The sequence below is a fragment of the Micrasema longulum genome, unplaced genomic scaffold (genome assembly GCF_059751315.1).
Source record: "Micrasema longulum isolate JH-2025_06_02 unplaced genomic scaffold, ASM5975131v1 h1tg001774l, whole genome shotgun sequence".
NCBI lineage: Eukaryota > Metazoa > Arthropoda > Insecta > Trichoptera > Brachycentridae > Micrasema > Micrasema longulum.
The window spans coordinates 315,406-337,341 of NW_028278949.1; the positions used below are offsets into that span (position 1 = coordinate 315,406).

General features: G+C 31.7%; 1 protein-coding gene across 1 annotated transcript; it reads left to right on the top strand.

The window, feature by feature from the left end:
• Positions 1-10,922: 10,922 nt before the first annotated feature.
• On the top strand, positions 10,923-16,713 carry LOC148274042 (uncharacterized). Its single transcript, XM_088237712.1, has 5 exons — positions 10,923-11,000; positions 11,166-11,330; positions 11,772-11,919; positions 12,268-14,858; positions 15,658-16,713. The coding sequence occupies exons 1-5, from the start codon at positions 10,975-10,977 to the stop codon at positions 15,821-15,823; spliced, it is 3,096 nt and encodes a 1,031-aa protein (XP_088093838.1). The 5' UTR covers positions 10,923-10,974; the 3' UTR covers positions 15,824-16,713.
• Positions 16,714-21,936: the final 5,223 nt, after the last annotated feature.

Sequence of the window (21,936 nt, forward strand, 5' to 3'; positions counted from 1 at the left end):
AAAGGAAGATCCGAACAATTTATAATACTAAGTCCAATGGATTGTACGTACTGCGGGGTGTGTATGTGTGTGTACAGTGTAAAGGAAAGGGCGTCTTCTTAGTAGGTGTAAGAGTGGTCACAGACAAGTGTGGGTGCAGTGGTGTAACATGTAAAATTATGAAAGGGGATTAACAATCGGTACTTAATAGGAATCAATATCTTATTGGCAGATCATTTGGGTGCATTGTTATGATTTCTGGTGCCTTCACAATTAAAATTTGTAAAAAAAATTACTTTTATAAAAATACGTCTCGGCCTCGTGGTGTAATGATCAGCGCGTTAGCCTGCCATGCAAGAGGTCTCGGGTTTGATTCCCGACATGGTTGATGTGAAATATTTATTTGAATGGGTGTTTTCACACTAGAATATTTCATAGTCCCTGGACTGGTACTTGAAGCGTAAAACTGATCATCTTACCTTCATGTAACAAAAATGATCAAGATACGTTGTGATTGGAGTATCAATGCAGTGCCCTATGCACCATTAGGTGCGGAAAGGGAACGATGAAAAATACGTGCTTTTATTTGTTTTGGATTATAATGCCGTAACATCCAAATTGTTGATTGTGAGTTTTTAAAGTATTTCGTTTATATTCTTATATCTTTAGATCCAACTTCTAAGTAAAAAATCTATTAGTTACGTTTTTTGAAATGTATATTGTCGTATCTCATATTTTTCAGAAAGTACACTGTTGTATGAACCCTTGCGATCATTTTCGCGGGACGAAAGAGATGACCAGGAGCGACATAAATATCAGTTACGATTGTGTTCTCCGGACTGAACGGACGTCCACTGCGTGGATTGTTTCATTATTTAAAGAAAAATATTCATAATTCATAGGTAAAGGTAAAATTGGTCGGTGGAACAAAATTTTTGACACTTTTAATGCGTAGATAAACGTATCGGAAGTTCTAGACCCTTTGGTATAAACCGATGTACTTACATCAAAACTTGATGGTGGGGGTATCGGTAGTATACCTTTGTAGTCGGTCGGGAGACTTTTATCTTCAACTATGACCTCATACTAAAGCTATGTCATTTTAGAGCGTAGATATGTGTACCGTGACGTACGCTTCCCCTTGTTTCATATCGATGTACCTACCCAAAACTTGAAGGTGGGGGGTCGGTAGTATATCTTTATAATCGCTAGAGGGAATTTATGAATGAAGGTTTAGTGATTCCAAAGACAAGCAACAAATATGGGACAAGAACTTTAAAATATGTGGTTCCAGTTATGTTCAATTTATTACCAAACAATCTGAGAAATGGCACTACTAAAAGTGACAAGGGCAAAATAATAGACTGGCTATTCGATCAGGAGTTTATTTATTTAAGAAATTGAATATTTGTAAATGTAGATATATATAAAATAGAACTTATAACTAAGTTATATTCTAATGGATGTTTATGTGTGTATATGTATGTTCATATGTATGTATATATGTGTATATATGTATGTATGGATATGTATGTGTGCATGTACGGGTATATATATGTATGGATATGGATGAGGATGTGATATAGATATAGACTTAGATATAGATATGGATATGTTAATAAATAATGTTTTCAATAAAATGTTTTGTGCCTATTAAATATGTACACACTTCTGTTTTAAATTTTGGTACTCCGGTTCTGTATTTATTTATTTTTTATCTTAAAATTGCGTTATCATTCACTTATTTTTTGCCTTTTTTTACATCTTCTAAATATTTTTTTGAAAGTATAAATTACATGTACTTTTTTTCGCTCCCTATATTTAAGTTAGGAGTAATTATTATTATATAACCATGTATGACTATCATATGATTAATTGTAAAGGATCTTTACCGACAAGCCATATTCATTGGCTTGGTGAGTCCTGTAAAAAAAAAATCATTTTAAAAATGTTTTGAAATAACTAAAATGTAATATTGTATGTAAATAATAAATAAATAAATAAATAAATAAAATCTTCAACTATACCGTCTTTGTCTTTCCATCATAATCGAGGCCCAGCATCAGGCCCCAGAACTGTACACTTTATCCGCCTGGACACGGAAAGAATAGCATTCATAACGGAATTATTAAATTTCATTGCTTGAAGAATGTACGCCAGTGAAATTATTACTAGACGTAATAATAGTGCTATTATATTTCAGGCTTTCGTAAGAAAAACCGCCGCCAGTCGGGTCTTGTGGGATGAGGGGTGAAACATTGTAACTTTACCTACCATTTCAAAACTCACCCCCAACCGCGACATAGAATAAATATTTCAAAGGAATAGGAGAATAAAAAAATAATTGCTTGAAAAATATTTCAATCCTGTATTTATTGAAGACAAACCTACATAATAATTGGGAAGCTCAGTTCTACGGGAAATTGGATGTAAACAATATTTTCTTAAACGCGGTAAAAATTAGAGCATTTAATTGTACTGTTATTTTTTTTCCATACATCCATTATTTACATAGAAATATAATCGAAAAGATATATAATATAGAGATATATAATATAAAGAAATATAATATAATAGAAAAGAATCACCATGTAAAGCGCCCTTGAGGTATTTTATTACGAAAATGGCGCTATATAAGTTATCCATAATTAATTAATTAATTACAAAAATACACTTTAGAAAAATACATCTTAAAATTAAGCTATAACATGAATTGCAAAAAATGCCCACAAAGACTACAGCGTCTGAGCGTGGGCCATTCCTTTTTTAATTATTAAAAAGTTTATGGCACATATTATATATGGTATGACATGACCATGAAAAGAAAAGAAAAGAAATACAAAGGAAAAATCCAATATATATATGCTGATATTACGAAAATTTGATTTATTTGTAATATGCATTTTTTTAACAGAATATGTCTATCTGCTCCTACTTGCAGACCTTTCTCGAAAACGAACGAAATAAAAATGAACTAAATGTTAATAAATATTTGTTTATAACCACTTACCAATTTTATGTCTACCGGTTTCGAGACGTACCCGTCCCTTCCTTAGGACACCAACTAAACCAACATGCAGAACCCACTATACACCTTCACCATAGTTGTTGCACAAAAATATAAAACCAACATGACATGCATTTTAATAAGCACATGCACTGATTAGGACAAACATGCACTGATTAAATTATGAAAACATTATATGTTGTTTGAGAAATAGTTGAAAATAGGTAGAGGGGGAACTATGGTGAAGGTGTATGGTGGGTTTTGCATGTTGGTTTAATTGGTGTCCTGACAAAGAGACGGGTAAGTTTCGAAACCGGTAGACATAGAAAAGTCGGTAAGTGGTTATGTACAAATATTTAAAAACATTTAGTAAAATGTTTGACCACAAAGTTAATGCTTTAAATATTAATAATAAAAATGAACTACTTCGGACAACGTCACAAATTCAATCAACCAATAATAGAGTGATGTAATAAACTTCCGGTTCCCGGAAAGCCAACTCACCAATCGGCAGAATTTTTTGACATGCTGTAATCTAGCTCCTATTTGTTATTGAAATAGATTTTAGTTACTAGGATCTAGGTAGGTAGGAGCTAGGATCCCACCCGTCCATGCGCTCTGTAGCTGCAAGTCTCTTTGGGAAAATAATGATTTTTTTGTATTTTATTTTATTTTATTTTATTAATATAAACGGCAAATCTGCCTTTTACAAAAAATTATAATACTGACATGGTACTACTTGCAAACCCGGCAAAATCCAATATTTAAAAAAAGTGAGATATTAATTGAAACTTATTCAGAATACAATTTTTTACAATAATTTTAACATTGTCAGTTAAAAATGCGGCTTAATTGTAAAACTTGACTTTAAATTATCAGCTTTCTTGCAAACATGGCAACCTATACTCAAGTATTGCAAAGTTGGTAATGTATAAAATTAAATTTATTATTTCACTACTGTTTCTTGACATAATCATGCTTATGTCATCACTGCTTACGAATAAAATTGAAACTGATCATTACAAATAAAAGTTGATGTTATGTACTGTATCATTTTTTTGTGATTTGCTCAAAATAAAGAAAGGTAGAGTTTGCCGGGTTTGCAAGTAGTACCCTCATATTTGGCTTAGTATTTTCTTTTTAAAAAAACATAAATTCCCTTTTACCCAAGATTTATGAAAAAATTTTAACTAAAAATTGTGCAAGATTTTTTTGAAAAAATAACCTAAAAATTATACAACATATTCAGTAGAAAGTTGAAACAATTTAAGAAAATAAGAAAAAACAAAAAAAAAAAAATAATATTATAAGTAATATAACAAGAAAATCGTAAGTACTATTTCATACTGCTGGGCAAAGAAACAAAAAATTGTATGTATTATGAAATGTGTAAATAAATAAATATAATTACCATTCACCATCTTTGACAAAGTTCAAAAGGTTTGTTCTATAGGAACAATACCCTACACTAAATATATCCGATACGTGGGAATGACTATTGCCGAGTTAATGAAGTCTGTTCAATACAGCATTACAAGTATACACTGTGCGTGAATTGTTGCTACAAAACGGTGGCACCTGTCTAGTCATTCTTCCAGGCACCCTGAAGTTGATGAGAGATAACAGTTCAGGACGATCCCATATTGAATTTACAGTTTTGAGTAAATTTAAAAGGTCTATAATTTTTCTAATGTAATGTTATTCGAATAAAATTATTGTTAATGTAGGTTAAGTATAAAACATTGAAAAAAATAACCTGCTGACGAATTGTATGCTTACAATTCGTCAGGACTTTAATTTTAAGACACGGATCTCGACATATATGTCTATTATCGTACAAAATTATACCACACATTTGCATGAGAGGTCGCATTTCGACAGCACTTAGTCTATTTTTATCCTTGTTTTTGCATTTCCATACACAAGTTTCAGAATCCGGACTCCATTGTGAACGCCTACCCTGTTCCCGGCACTCACCTTTTCAATATCTCTCTCAGTATTTCCATCCCTGGTAAACGTACTTCACACTAATGCTCTATCTGCTTAAGGATTAGCAACATTCACATTGATCTCGCATGTTTAAGATATAGCATTTTAAAATCAAAAGCTTTTATACTTCGTCTGCCGGATTTGTGCTTTACTCCCATACATAAAAGTCGTAACAAAATTTGATGTACGGTCAACATTAAGGACATGTGTTTTTATCATTATTAAATTCAATGACTTAAATATCCATGGATTAAATTATTTGTGAGTTATCCAGATGCTGTGTTTCATCAGATTGAAACAGCTTAATCTATTCCTAAAAAACTTTGAAAGAAACTACTACGTAATAAAACATTTTACAAGGGACGCAGATTTTAAAATCGTATTAATTTTTTTGTTTGAAATGTATGCGCCTAGGGGCATTTATCTCTTGTGATAATGAGAATATATAAGACTTGATATATCTCTCTTATTTTTTTGAATAATGAAGTTTTTTTTTTACAATCTTCAAATGGAAATTTTCACACCGGATTCGGAAAGTAAAATTTGTAAAACTCAACTGGAGTTTACTATAAAAAATATTTATCCCTGCTACGCGAAGAATGAGTGTGACGCCAATATAGCAATAAATATGTATAAGAGACAGCACGAAGATATAACTCATAACAAAAATACAGAGACGCTGCTCTGCGGCTGGTGTTTGTGAGAAAAGAGATTCAGTCAGTTATTGACAGTTATGGGGGTTGTACATATGTAAGATGACCGGAGTATTTATGATTTTTTAAATTAATTTTGCCATAGCATAGCTAAATTATATTAGGTCTAAAACTTTAAAACTAGAATTTTACACTAGATGTCAACACTTGTGTAGCAAATCATGGACATGCATGTCATTTTTAAGCTATATTCATAAGCTTTCAAATCAGTCAACGGTGTTTGATTTACTTGGAAAGTTTCGAAAATTGGCGAAAAAACAGCATTTGCGGGAAGTTTTTCTGAGTCACTTTTTTGCAAAGAAAACTGCAGCCGAAAGTCATCTTTTGCTCGTGGAATTGTATGGCAAACTTGCTCTAGCAAAATCAGTGTTTCGAGTGGTTTCAACGCTTTGAAAGTGGTGATTTTAATATTATAAACAAAGAGCGGCCAAAAAAGTTTGGAGATGAAAACCAGAAGGGAGTTGCGTATTATGTGCTTATAAAACTAGGTGAAACCATTACTGGAGAGCTGTACCGACAACAACTAATTCCTTTAAATAGAGCATTGAAGGAAAAGCGGCCAGAATGGCAGACCAGACAGGAGACATTGATTTTCCAAAATTACAATACTCGACCACACGTTGCTCAACCCGTTAAAATCTATTTGGAAAATAGCGGATGGGAAGTTCTGCCCTACCCGTCATATAGTCCAGATTTGGCGCCTTCTGACTTCCATTTGTTTCGGTTAATGCAGAATGCACTTCCCGGAATACGCTTTACTTCAATCCAAGGCATCGAAAATTGGCTCGATTCATTCTTTGATTCAAAAGATGACCGGTTTTTTGACGAATTTCCAAAAAGATGTGGAAATGTTAACTTCCGACAGACAATACTTTGAATAACAGAATTGTAATAGATTTTCTTTAGTAAACGCTCGAATTATAAAAAAAAAAGTTTTTAAGTTATAGACCTTATATTAATTTTCATAAATTATAAAAAAGTAATTATCAAACCGTATGACTTCACAATAATCAAATGTCGGAACTTTAGAATTTCGTATTTTGCTTCAAAAAACTTCCGAAGAATATTTTTTATGGTGTGCTTTTAATAAAATCTTAATTATTTTTTTGGAAAATCCAATTTTTGAATAATATTTTTTTTATTAAGATTAAAAACGTATGTGACCAACGAAGAGGTTCGTACCAGATGGGGACTAGAGAAGGGGCTGGGTGGGTGAGGGGTAGGGGTTTGTGGAAGGGATGCTAATCCGTGACATTAAGGATTTTATCAATTAAAAACATTATTGTAATGAATTGTTTTCATTTTATAAAATCAGTTTTTTTTTTAAAGAGGGTTTTTAAAATTAGGAATTTTCCTCTGATATTTCGTTGAAACACCGTGTTGGATAGCCTAGGTAGTACTGCTGTACCTACAAAATGTTTACAGCTGGACGGGTAAACTCATTCGCTGCCCTACTTCACCCAAGAGCCTGGAGTCTACGGGAACGCCTAAAAAGCTCCAGCCACTCGCTTCTCCAAGCCACTGCAGGGTGGATCCACTCACCCCTGTTAGAACAGTGGGTGCAAATCCTGAGACCACCATAAGTACATAATACGAGTATAACATAATTATTTATATTCGATCTCTTTCACGAAAAAATCACAATTTTTGTTTGATTCCTTAACAGTCATTTATTTTTATTAATTTGAACATGTGAGGGTATTAGAAGGAAGCTAAGAAATCTCCACCAAAAACGGAAAATTAGTTGTTAATGCCGTAATTTAAAACCATCTCTAAATCTTGCAAAAATAGATTTCAATTAAACTACTTGACACCGCAATCTTAGCATTCTCCATTGAGTCAAGCATAATAATTCGAAATCACAATGCTTTTTCCAAAGTTTTTCACAAATATCTCAGCAACTCCTCCGATGGAGATTTCTAAGTTCGCTTAATACCCCCATGTATTCTTTTTATTTAACTTCTGTTCTTAGTTTTTCTTTTTTGAGAAGATTATTTTTATTTATTTATATGTACATTATTATGTAAGTTATTTCTACATTAGATGAACATAAAATAGCTTTCTAAGGTTTATATTATGTTGTCGGCCCGTAGTCTGATAGATTCCCGACATGGTTGATATGAAATATTTATTTAAAAGGGTGTTTTCATACCAGAATATTTCATAGTCCCTGGGCTTTTACCTGAAGTGTAAGACTGACCACCTTTCCTTCATGTAACAAAAATGATCAAGATACGCTGCGGTTGGTGTACCAATGGAGTGCCCTATGCATCATTAGTCGCGGAAAGGGAGTGATGATGCTAAAATTGGTTCTGCACTATTTAGCCGTTTAAATAAAAGCCGAAATAAAAAAATCAAAAATTGTTATTATTTTCAAAATTTTGTCCCAAAATAAGTTTGGTTGTAACTCCTGGGAGTACGAAAAATATATATTTTTTTTTATAATAAAAAAAAATCGAAAGGCATTTATTTTATCTTAAACTGCCCGAAACTGAAACTTCGATCGGTCACTTGTATTTACTTCCTCCCCAACCCTAGATTACTTTTTTTTCTGAGCGAATTTCTACCCCATTAATGAATTAATTTAAATTCAACGCGTCATCGCTCAAAAAGTAACGACATTTTGATGTAATTTGAATATTACCTACGTCAGTTATAAAACTCGTAAACCTGCCCACATATCTACGTCATCCATCATCACTTATCACACATTACACCAAATTCGAAGAATAATGACACTCAATTTTATGTTCATGACATGAGGATATATCGTCGGAATCGTAGAACAACGACGGATATGCAAAAAATGCGACATTAACTTTCTTTGTATTTGATATTGATATAAAGGATATGATATAAAGGCTTTTTTACAGGTTTGAAATATATATATATATATATATATAACTAAAGTCTGTTTATTATTACAAGAATTTCCAAATACACAAACCAGCCGCGTGATACCCAACGGAAAATAACCTATTTCACACATATCATATTAAACTAAACGGCACGGTAAAATTATAGGAGATTTATTAGATTTGTTAGTACCTATTTAAATTTGAAAATATTTAAAAAAATAAACGTAAAACTGCATAGTGAATGACTTTGATAAAAATACCAATAAAAACGCCTCATTTAAAAAAATTCATTTAAAGAAATATTAGCCTTCTTTTAATTTACCCAAATATTTCAATTTTGGTGACCATTTGCAACGAGTTGTAAATAACTCACTATTAGAAAATGGAAATCAAGTAGGGGCAGAGTGAGGTTCGAACCTCGGACCTCTGATCCGTGAGTCCGTAACACCAGGCCACGGGACCACAACCCGATTAAAATAATATTGTAAAACTTCACAAAATAGATTTTAATGATAATTTTATCAAAATCATTATCTAAATTTAGCAAGTACTCTCTGGTAATCCAGTAAAAGGAAATCGACTGGAGATTAGTCGGTCTCATGGTATACTGGTTATTGCATTTGCCAGACATTAACTGAATAAGTAATTGTAAAATAATAAATCTCGATACTCTGTATTGTATTTTATCATGTCGTGTAGTTTTTTGCCGTGATGTGTCATGCGGTATCACGCAGTAGGCTCGTGGTTTGCACGTGCACAGTGGTCTAGTTTCCGTGAATATACGGTAACCTAAGTATCAAATGGTATACTTTTGTACTTATTAAGCTGTGACAAAAAAGTGACAAAAAAATAATTAAACCACTCTCACGTAAAGTTAATGTCAACGGTTTAAGTGGCCCACTTAAACCAGCCATTGACAGGTCATAAGCCCTGTAGATGCCTAGACTTCTATATTACCTTCTCTTAAATGTTCTTCATCTCTGTTGTAATATGTTAATATAAACAGCTTCCCAGGGAGTCGAATCCAGTCCTTGTCTACAAAAATTTGAACAAACTCAAAATATTGTTGAGATCTTTACAGGTCACAGTGACGTCAGAAGCTTGAATAGCATTGATCCCCCCTCTAAGAATAAGAATATAATATTATACTATTCGTAATTGGAATGCCCGACATTGCCCCTTTACTTAGCGTAAAATACGAGTATATAATAAAGTTATGAAAGTGAATAATCTTTGTTAAGATTTTTTAAAGCACTTTGATGACATGATACATTTAAGAAAAAAATTAAGTTACAATAAATAGTATTCAATTTCATTTATTGAAATCCTGAATCTATTTTTAAACAATTCAATTCAATTCGTTTATTTAAAAATAACATATATATTACAAACTAAAATTTAAGACGTACATATTATAAAAACGAAAAAATACATGAAATAGACTCTTGTCAAAGTAATAGGAGAATGCTGCTCCGGAAAACCCCTTCGAATACATGGAACAGATCAACATCCAGAGCGATGTTGTTCAGCATAGAGTTAGCCCTTCCAACAGGCATAACCATCGGCAGGTTGGTCTTGTATATCGGAATATGAAAAAATATATGCTGACGCCGTCTTAGGTAATTAATTATCAGGTAAGTAATTAATTATAATTATTTTTAATGTGCCAACTGAGCAGTAAGAAGTGCCCTCGAAACTTATATGTACCCTAATATAATAGTACCCTAATATCGAGAAACCGATTTCATACAGCTTTTTTCTACAGATCTCATATTTTTTACACGGTACTATGTGAAACGTATACCCCGAGTAAAACAAATGTAAAGAGAGGTACACATTTTGTAATCTTTTATTTTGGGGAGTGACATGAAAGTAAATGATTAACGACATCTCAGAGTGATTGTTTACCTATTTATCTTCATAATTTAAATTTTTCTCCTTAAATTTTAATTCATAAAAATATTTCAATGAGTTTCAAGTAAGTATTTCTTTTTTGTTAAATAGGCGTTATCTGTTTTTTGCGGGTTTTTCCGTTAGTGCCTATTTCCATTTATGTTGGAGTTTTCTTAGTTTAGTTATATATTTATTATTACAATTATTATTTTATTATTCTTGTACCCTTATTTTTGTTGTCTGTTGTTTGTGTCTAAATTGTTATTCCTTTCTGTTTGGGTCTTTTTATGTTAATTATATTTTGTAAATTCATGTAACTTGTTTTCGGCCGATGTTATAATATTTAGGTAGCAAGCCCTAATAAAGGAAAAAAAAACCCATGTTTTTCTACATCATACTTTTCAGCACAATATTTTAAATTTCTGTCACTGTCTATGCGTTCTGAAATGATCAGAAATGATAATAAAATTGTTTATGGTTAACAATCTGTTAAATTTGACATTTCGTCCCTGTCGTGCTCATGTAAATTTGAGTAATGGCTAATAATGTGAAATTGCTATCGTAAGTTTTAAAAAATGTGTTATTTTACATTGATTGGCATTTCACCATCCTAAATATTTTTTGCGCCCTTAATTATCAACAGATTTAGATTAAATACGTGTTTATTTACTCATTGACATTTCTTCGCCATGGTCGAACTTTGTATCTAATCAAATATTTTTTTAGTGGCAAGCAATTGATGGAAACGGGCGGAAGGAAATCAGATTCTTTTTTGCCAACAAAGGGAGCCAAATCTGTTGTTCCCAGTGGAACCTGGCTTGAGAAAAAACAAATTGAAAGTGCTTTAGAAGCTAGGAAATGTGTTCTCGAATGGCAAAGAGTAGAAAAAAGGTAAACCTACAGTCTATTTGAAGTTTTATAACCGTGCGAAGTGTATAACCTATCCATAGCTACAAGCAGTCCCATATTTTTTCTGATAATTGCTGCAATGTGATGACATTCTAATAACAGTAGACTTTGACGTAATATATGCCTTAGAAATAATTGTGATGTTAGTAGCTTTTTTTTGTTGATAAGATGAATTTTTAATAAACACACTGTCTGTCCAGGCGAATAATGAATACAATTCTGTGTGTGAAATAGATCCAGAATCCTGGACAGTGTTTTTGACTTGACGACTACTCGGGTAAAATCGAGTGGAGATGCGTGGTGGAGATAATGGTTGGTACATTTGCCAAACGTGCTCTACTCCTCTGGTTTAATTTCTCGCAAGTTCAACATGAAATATTTGTTTTAATGGTGAGTATGAACTTATATGTGTATTGATTACAGGAGCACTTTGACACAAGCAGAATGGCAAGATGACAAACAGAAAGCTCTGGTAACAGGAAAGAAAGGAAGCCAGTGGCTTCATATGGGACAAATAATAAATCAACAATTGTATTTATTACCAGAAGAAACGTTACATCTAATGGAAATGGTAAATAAAGCTTTTTAATAATATAAATTTGTTGTAGTCGATAATTTATAAGCCGTTACTGTTAACGGCATAGTTTACAATGAAATTTTTTTAATAGTATTTTTCTATCATAATTTCCAAATATCTACAAGTTAGTCTCTTGCCTCTTCTCTTTGAATCAAATATTGACCACTAATAGTTTAACTTATTAAACTTTACGATTGCTAGCAATTAATTTCTGATTTTAATTTGGGTACAAATTTATCTAAAAATGTCAACTTGAATTTAACTAGGTACTATAAACTGTCAAAAATTTCCTCGTGTTTTGTTCTTTTCTTATTTTCAATTAGTTTTTTGTCCTTTTTACAGAATTCATTAGAACTTAAATACTACGGAGTTCCAGTTTCAATTCAGCAAGCATATTGCTTATTGATCGGAAAATCTCTTTCACTAAATGAGTACAGAGTTTATTCTTTACTGTCTAAGCAAGGCTACAAATTGATCAGATACGATGAAACGAGGCAGTATGCTAAATGTGGTGATAGCGACTCGAGTAAAGCGGATACTAGTAATATTTTAGGATCTAAGGATCGTACCGGCGGAGAAGATAATATTTGTATTACCAAGGATAGTGAAGATTGTGATCCTGTAGATTTAATTAATAGTGAAAGTAATGATAATAATAATTTACAAGATTTTTCCGAAAACCAATTAAACAAAAGTGATATCGAGATTGATAAAGAAATTATTGATGATGCAATAGAAATGTGTGTTGAAACAGTTTTAATTGTAGAAGAAAATGATGGTTCAGTTATAAACGAAAGTGAATCAAATATTGAAGATATAAATAATCAAACGTGTATGGATATCGATAGTTCCAGTGATGATTGCATGGTCGTAGATGATTCAAATTGTAATCAACCCATATGTAATGGTGATGCAAATAATCTGGATAGTGAAATTAATGTATGTTCTAGTTTATCCCATGACTCTGACCCCGTTGAAGTCGAGTGCTTACCGTCGTTTTCACTGAAATTAAATATCTTAGATTCCATACCAAACTGTTACCATAAAAATGTGATGTATTTAAAGGCTCCAGATAAAAAGTACATCCCACCTGATATTACATTACATAAAAATAATTATCTTTTAGTACTGAATAAGTTATCAAACAAAAGTAATATGAATGATGTTGATAGTAATGGTGTTAATTTCTATGATGAAGCTTCAAATAGCCGCAATCCCATGTTGAAATGTATCACAAATTATAGTCATCAAGATGCTGCAAGGTCTAATTCCCAAACGCAAAATTCTAGAAATGTTAACTCTCATTTTGTCGGTCGTAATAATTTTGCCAATAATATGTATTTTTGGAATCATATTTTCCATCAGTTGTCTTCTCGACAAGCAAACTTCTTGAACAATTTCCAGTTTCCCCACATGAATGGGATGTTTGGAAGAGTCAATAGTTTTTCTAATAATTTTGGTCAACGACCATTCTTTTTTACGCAATTCAATAGCAGGCCGAGATTCGCTCCCAATTTCTTTTTTCAGCCTTTCAGTATGTTCTGCAGTAGATCCAATGCATTTCCGAGTAATAATTTAGGACATAACTATCCCAATTATAACTCGTGCAGTTCGGAGAGAGAAAACAACTTTTCACAAATGTTCAGTGCCCGTAATAGCAATGCCCAAAGTCAGAGTAATCCGTCTCACAGGAAACGTTGCAGAAATCAAACTAATCATTGTTACAAGTGTAAAATTTCTCCCCCGGAAAATGTGCACTATTCTAGACCTCCAGAAACTGCCAGCAGTGGTACTAATATTTCGAAAGAAAGTATTTTTAGACAAATAAAAGCTCTTATTTCGAGATATTCTATAATTAGCCCAAATGAACAATCTGATGATCTTAGAAAAGCCTTAAAGCTGTCTGTTGATAAGTTCAATCAAAAGTTTAATGAAGATTATACTTTAGATTTTAAAACGCCTCAGTGTTTATTGAAGAAAATATCAAACCATAGCAATATGTGTCAAGAAGTGCCCTTAACTAATGCCAAAAGATGTTTGACTACCGTAGAAAATGACAAAGTATTACAATTGAGTTCCGATTCTGATTGTTCACCATGTAAAGTTTCCAGACTAAAGAATAATTACTCACCGAGTTCAGATTCCAGAGTCAAGCGAAGGGTTAAAAGAAAATTACGAACCAAAAGAAGTCAATCGGAATCCAAATTAACTTTTCAAGTCAACACATCATACAGCTCGTCTGATTCTGAATTTGACGTGTGCAGTTTATCTAATGATAAAATTGAACAAAATGGTGATCAGCTAGGTAAAATAATTTCTAAAGATTCTGAAACCAACCCCAAAGAAACAGGTAATAGTTATGTAGAAACAATTCCTAGAAGTAAGAAGAAAGTTGTCTGTGATCATTCCAAAGATGCTAGTATATTTGGGACATGGTATCCTAAGAAAGACTCTTGGAATAGGCCAGTTTACTCTCAGAAGAAGCCGAGACATATTCACATAGCGAGTTCAAACCTGAAAATCAGTTACGCGATTCTCAACAACGTAAGGGAGTTGAGTTATGAAAAAGATTGGCTAATCCAAAGTTGGGGGCAAGCTAAAAGACTTTTCCAGAGGAAACGCGATTCGGGTACAGTCTGCATAAGTGACGATGAATCCACACCAAATGATGCGACAGAATCACGATTGAATGACATAACTATCAAGATTGACAAAACGCACCCACTCGTAAGACCGGAAGACTGCAAATCTGTTTCCACTGTTTTGGAACGATTACAGATCTTAAATTCCGCTTACGATGATCAGAAACTTTTCGGAAGTGCTGCGAAGGGGGATGACAGATTGAAGATATCTTATGATATGTATTTACCCAGTTTTAAGACTTTGAGAAAGTCTGACCTGCCACATCCATCATTCAGCATTGTTGTATTAGGGTAAGTTTACTGAACTTGTAAATATCTAACCATATTCAATATTTTATATTTTATAATGAGAGAGTTCAGGGCTATAGGAAATTGGATATAAAAATGTTTTCTTATGTGCGGTAAAAATTAGACCATTCAATGTACGGTGAAGTTTCTTGAAAATATATGAAAAAAATAATAAAAATGAACTACTTTGAACGATGCACTAGTTCTTCCGAGTCAACTGATGATAGAGTGTTGTGATAGATTTCTGGTTTACGGGAAGCCACTAGTTAGCAGAACTCACCGAAGAGAACTTGTGACGTCACATGCAGAGTAATTTCAAAATTACAAAACTTTAAAAATAATGCTGATAACACAAATACATAAAAATATTTAAAATGTTATTTTTGCTCAGTTTGATAGTCTGCAAAAAAAAAAATTATTAAAAACCACTGAACTTCCTCATTCAAATTATCGTTTACCATTTTTTTAAATACCTTTGCCTCGAGTATTTATTGATGCTGATAAATGAGCTTATTTACTTTCAATGATATTAAATGACTTACAATGTATTCTGTATCTCAAAAGTAAGCAGTATCGTAGACTTTTGCTGAAATACACATTAAAACTATTTCTGTGATGCCAAAATGAAATGTTTAAGACTTATCGAAACCCTAACATTTTAGATGCAAGGCATATTAACATAATTGGTGAATATTTTTTTTGGTTACTATTTATTTTCATGTTGAATAATGTCGCGAAATAAGCATTATCAAAAAATAACACATTACATGCAATAATTGAGATACTGTTTGCTCATTTTCAGTGATACAACACCCATTCCAAGTCCTGCAGCTTTATCAAGAGTCAGCGAATCTCTTCCTACCAGTGTTCCATTTCTTCTCGGTATTGTTACTTTTGACGCAGTTTCATTTATACAAATGGAACATATTGATTTACCTAACTTGATGCGATCTAGAGAAGACACGTAGAATTTAATGTGAAAGACTTTTTAATACCGTGTTTAATACCTTCCCAAAAATTACATTAGTATCAATTACTAAGTGAATTTAGATGCAAATTTTTGAGTCTTGCATTGGTAGAATTTAATTTATATTTTAGAACATTAGTTTTCGGTTACATAATGTATTATTCATGTGCACATGCATAATAAATATACTATTTATTTGTGTATACACGACTGTTTAGTATTTGTTTTATGTACTATTTAATTTTGTGTGTAAAAAATTATCAGAAAGATCAGATGGGAGTTGTAAAGTAAATATAAAATGTATATATTTAAAGCACTAACTTTGTGTTTATTAATTATAATTAAAATGAAAATAAAACAACTTTGTTTTCAACCAGGTTAATTATAAGGTAAATGTTTATTTTATCCACTTGATCCACGAATATTTAAATGATATGGAAATATTATTTACATGCGGTTTCACATTCACAACATAAAGGAGTTGCTTTTGTTTTCGCTTTCTAAAGAATTTTACTTGTGATTTTATTCTCAAATGAATTTGTAAAACTACAAATATTTGGCCTCTTAGCTTCTCTTGTTCTTTTTTGTTACCCATATGAAAAGTTCAATTAAAAAGTATAATAAAAACATGAAACAATACAAGTAAGATTATTTTATTTAAAATTTAGATAAACAGCTTCTTAATTATATTATTAATATTTAAACTTTGTGGTCAAACATTTCAATAAACATTAGTAAATATTTTTATATAACCACTTATTCTAATTCTTGTAAATAGAGGTCAGTGCCATTTAGCCATTTATTTAAGCACCTGACTTCACAGCGACCTGCGTAGATCCACTGTGACTGGTCCCCATAAATTAACTCTTACCCTCCAAGAAGAAAAGAAAATATATATACTGAGTACGTCCTTACAGTAATGGACTATTAGGTAGAGGGCGAGTGCTCTCACATCCTCAGGTTACCCAATGGTCCACCGAGAGTGCGTCTTCTTTCGTGATATATAGCATCACTACTACTACTGCTCTATCAGTTTCGAAACGTACATAGAAAACATTCATAGAAACCTACATACATAGAAAAGTCAGTAAGTGGTTATGTGCAAATATTTACTAACATTTATAGCTTCTGAATTATTTTATTTCTAGTCAAAAGTGTGCAAAACTGTTATTTGTGTAAGATTATTGGAAATGCTTACCCAGATTCCAAATGTTTCATAAATGAGCCATTCATATGTTTAGTTTCTTCGAGCTCTTGAAATAAAACAACCAATTTATTGTACATGATTTATTTTTGCAAAAGAAATATATGTAAATAAATATCGATGTAATAAATGTGTTTTAAACTTAACCCAAAAACTAAAAACATAGATCAACACTTTAGATGATATAATAATTTTGTAAACTCGTACAAATTAGGAAGATATTTTTTACTTTTATTCAAATAAAAACGGTGGGAGAAAGTACTATCAAATGATATAAAACACATACATAAATAATAAAAACCCAAGGAGAAAAGGACAAAATCATAAATTCTATAAAACAATTTTATTTTTTTTAACACCACCAGCTTCAATATCTTAAATTAAACTTAAATTTCAAAAGAACACATAGTTTACTGCAGTTGTGTATAAGGTATCAACTTTGATTCTTGACTGGGTCAAAATAAATAAGTTTTTCACAATAAATAAAAATACTTAGACGAGTATTTTTTGGACTGGAAGCATCTTAAATTTAAATAGTAAAACATATGATAAAATGTAGTGTTTCAATTGCAGTACCTATGCGCTAAAAATATCAGTGGAGAAATATCCTTTTTTTTAATTAGGAAGAAAACTTAAAAACACAATGAGCAACACAAGTTTATTAGCAGTAAACTTGTGATGAAATCAATCAAATAATATAAAATTGCATTGTGGTTATAGTTTATTTGATGAAGTTTATTTCGTTATAACTTTTTTGTTTTTTTTTGTACTCGCTACAGACTTTTTAAAATTTTTAAGAGGTATAGAAATATGTTATATTTAATTAAGAAAAATAATTTGAAGCCAACTCTGTTCAAATTGCTTTTGTGTTAAAGGATAATATTGCAGCGAATGTCTCCCTACTTCCCACCATTTAGTGAAAATAAAACTTTGTATAAACTGTATAATATCCGAGTTTACATGTCATGGTTGTAAAAATCATAGATATATACTAATATTGATAGCACTAAAGTCAATTTAGTCCATGATGTGCGTGAAATGTAATAATATTTTCCCCCGTAGATACTCGAATGATATCAGACATGGGCAAACAAAAAACGGCTAAATTTTATTGGTATGCATAGCTAGCTACGTACAAAAGTAATTATAAGATAGAGTTGTAACAAGTCATTGTATTTTTATGTGATTTAACTTAACTATACCATCTTGTTGAAGAATTAGGATGAGGAATAAAAATAAACAGGTTGTCATGAAAACAATATTTTATCACACAGTTTTTGATGCATAACGCACAAGCCTCTTAAATATTACTACATAATTATGAATTATCAGTACTAATTCAATTGACGTCTTTATATTATCTTAGATTAAAGTTACAAGTAAATATTCGCTATTAGTAATACTTTTTTGTCAAATCTACAGTATATAATTGACTCCCTGCCAAAGAATCAAATATGGTGATTGTTAAAAGTATGGAAGGTTAACATTTTGTTTTATGAAATAAGATAGATGTGAGTATAATATTGGTAACATACCCATAATAATAATATTATACCTACATTATTCGGTGTACTCTAATTCTACATTTGTTTCTTCTATGGCACACTAATAATAACAATAATAGGAACTGGAATAATTTCTCGCTCTTTCCCGAATCTTTTCCTGCGCCATTAGGCTTGAAATGACATAATGTGATAAAACATTAAAATACAATATTTATATCAATGCGCTTTTTTCTTGTTTTTTTTTTCTTTAATACTGTTACAAATCGTACAGATCGAAGTCTTCTTTGAGAGAATGAACATAATAGGGTGTTTTCACAAGCTGGGAATGATGTTAAAAATATTATATAAATTTAGAGCGGATTTTTACAATTCTATGTATTCAAAATAAGTTTTCAATTATAATTATAAGGTTTAAAAATGAGCACTTCCAAACAGCCCGCAGTTGGCATCACGTATGACCGCCGTCTGCGCTTCTAATAAACATTGCGTACAAGTTTGGCGTCAAAACATCATACGTCCCATTTGTCCTACAGGGCGTGAAATGTCTGATTTTCGGGTAATTCAAAATATGCGTATTTTAAACCTTTCTAGAAAATTTATCCGACGTCGTATGAAAAAATATTAATACCGTTAATAAAAACAAAAATAATAAAAAAAAACATGAAAAACCCTATTAAAACGAAATATTTTACAATAGTTTTGTAAAATACAATGATGTATTATTAATTTTATCTAAGTAGGTTACTGTCATGTGTAATTTAAATTAACATGGCTGCCATTATAGGAACATTCTTACTTAAAAGGTTTTTGAAAACAACAGTTCATTATTTTTTCTCTATTAGTGTTGAATTTGAAATGAAGAAGTTTAACGCTCGGCGAAATATTATTTTTAAAACAAACATTTAATTTTACCTGAGCTGAAACTTCTTTAAAATCAAGAAAAAATATAAAAAATCATCACTTGTACAGTCCATCAAAATATTTAACAAACTTTGATTATGTGTGTAAGACAGAACGTTTTCAAATAAAATATTCAAGTGTGATTAAACATTCAAACGCACTGTACCTATGTCATCATTATAAACAAATTAGATCACCAATCACAAATGGCTGTTTGAATAAAATCTACAGAAGTACCATAACGAGTAAAAATGGAGTGGCAATTTTAAATTTTAAAAATCATAGTACGCTTAAATTAGGTAAATATTTGGCTTAGTTTAAAAGTTTAAAAAATCTAAACTTCCTCATCTGTATAATACAAGGGTGATACCTTCAGAGTAATAACGCGCTGCCCACTTATAGAGGTGCCATTTTGCTTTTTTGCAAAGAACAAAAGCGTTGCAAATTTTTGTATTTGGTGTAACAACTGACCCTTTCGTCGCTGTTCTTGGCTTTGGTTATAAATAACGTGAGAATTTTCGTATTATAATAATAAAAGAAGAATTATATAAATATAAATTGGAATAACCATGCAATAATAAATATATAATACCTACCATATAAGAAAATAAATACATGGGTATATTCAAAATTGCAGATTAATATCGATTTGGCAATTCTCGACCTGAGTACCTAATTTAAATAATCAAATTTTTGTGCTTATGGGCGGCTTTATAAGTGGTAGCGCGTTATTACTCTGAGGTGATACCACATTTATCCGACCGATGTCGATCGATGTCATCGATTAATGTGGATCGATTGGGTTGGCTGATCGACGGATACAGGTTTATAAAATAATCTATCAACCATAGACTGTCATCGACAATTATCTGGTTTATATGCATGATTTTTGTACAAAGTAAAATTACTCAACTCAAATGTGCCTACATATAATTATGACAATTTTCTTTGGCAATGAGTCAAATCAAAGCTATCACTAGCAGATTATCTATATTTATTTAATACATTATAATAGAAACATTAGTATATTGAACAATATACTATACAACAGGACGGCTCAAGCAAGGACATAGGGTCCACCATATTTTGTAAATACAAGTTTGAAACATTTTGCAAATTGTACAAAAAGTACAATATGCAGGTTATAATTTGAAAATACTGTGAGAAACGATTATTAAAATCTAGATTATTGCCAATTGAATTACATGGTTGGTATAAGGAATAGCCTCGTGGTTTTTGTCTAGACAAGTCAAGACGTCTCATGTTGGATTCCCGACACGGTTGACACAAAAGCAGTTCAGTTGCAGTTCCCTATGGGAAGGGAAATGAAAGGAAACGGTAATGAAGTAGGTATGGGAAGGGAAATGGTAATGAAAGAAAAACGCTGTATCTAAAGTAACTTTTTTAGAGATTAAATTAATGTAATTTTGATAATAAAATAACTCAATTTTAAAACAATGGGTGGAAATTTTACCAAAATAATCTGCGATTTGCTCTTACGCTATAGAAAGCGGTGCTGTTATCTATCAGTCATGACATGTCATGATAAGGTGGGCGTAACAAGACGGACATCTTAACAGTGACCAGAGATGTCAACTTAAGAGAGGGGTGCCGTTATCTAGCCGTGATCTAGGCGTGATCTAGCCGTGATCTAGCCGTGATCACTTCATTTTATCAACTATTTTTATAAAACTGAGACATACTGCGGCGGAAAATTAACAATCTAAATATACTTAGTATTATAAGTGGGTATATTTGAAAGATGAGGAGTCATCGTAAGTTAAAAACAATCCTTTGAAGGAGACTGAGATGTTTAAAAATCATGCTACAGAGAATGCAAATTTTTCATGATTTTCTCATAAAATCAATCGAAATTTTGTCATTTGTGATAGTCCAAATCACATTTGCACTCATTTTCAGACACAGAAATGTCCACCACTACATGAAAACGCAGTTTTCGTACCGCTATGACCGCCGTCCTGCAAATGACACATTCTGCTCACAGTCAACCCTCTCTAGGAAACCCGCACTATCTGGTTTGTTCAGACATTTTAGTGATATCATCCACTGTTACATGACTCTTCGCTTCGCTCTCTTAGGAAATCGAAGATTTAAAACTAACCTAATTTCAACAACAAAGGAGCATTAATTTATAAAATATAAAAATATTTAACTAGTATATGGTTAGCGGTGGGATATATTTGATCAAATAAGTTATTATTTATTTGCTTGTTTACAGCCGAAGGCAATTTTACAAATACACAATAAGAACATATTTTGGAAGTATGTAATAATAAAATAATTGTCATATTTAAAAACTTATGCTTAACTTCAAATCTCAATGATAAATAAAATTGAGGCATTTGTAATGTGGTTGTACAAGGCTGCGTATCTCATGGGCTTATCAAGTGTCCAACGAAAAGGTACTGAATATAATGGAAAAAGAAAGAGAACTATTACCCACTGCAAAAGACGAATGGCCGCATACTTTGGCCACATATCTCG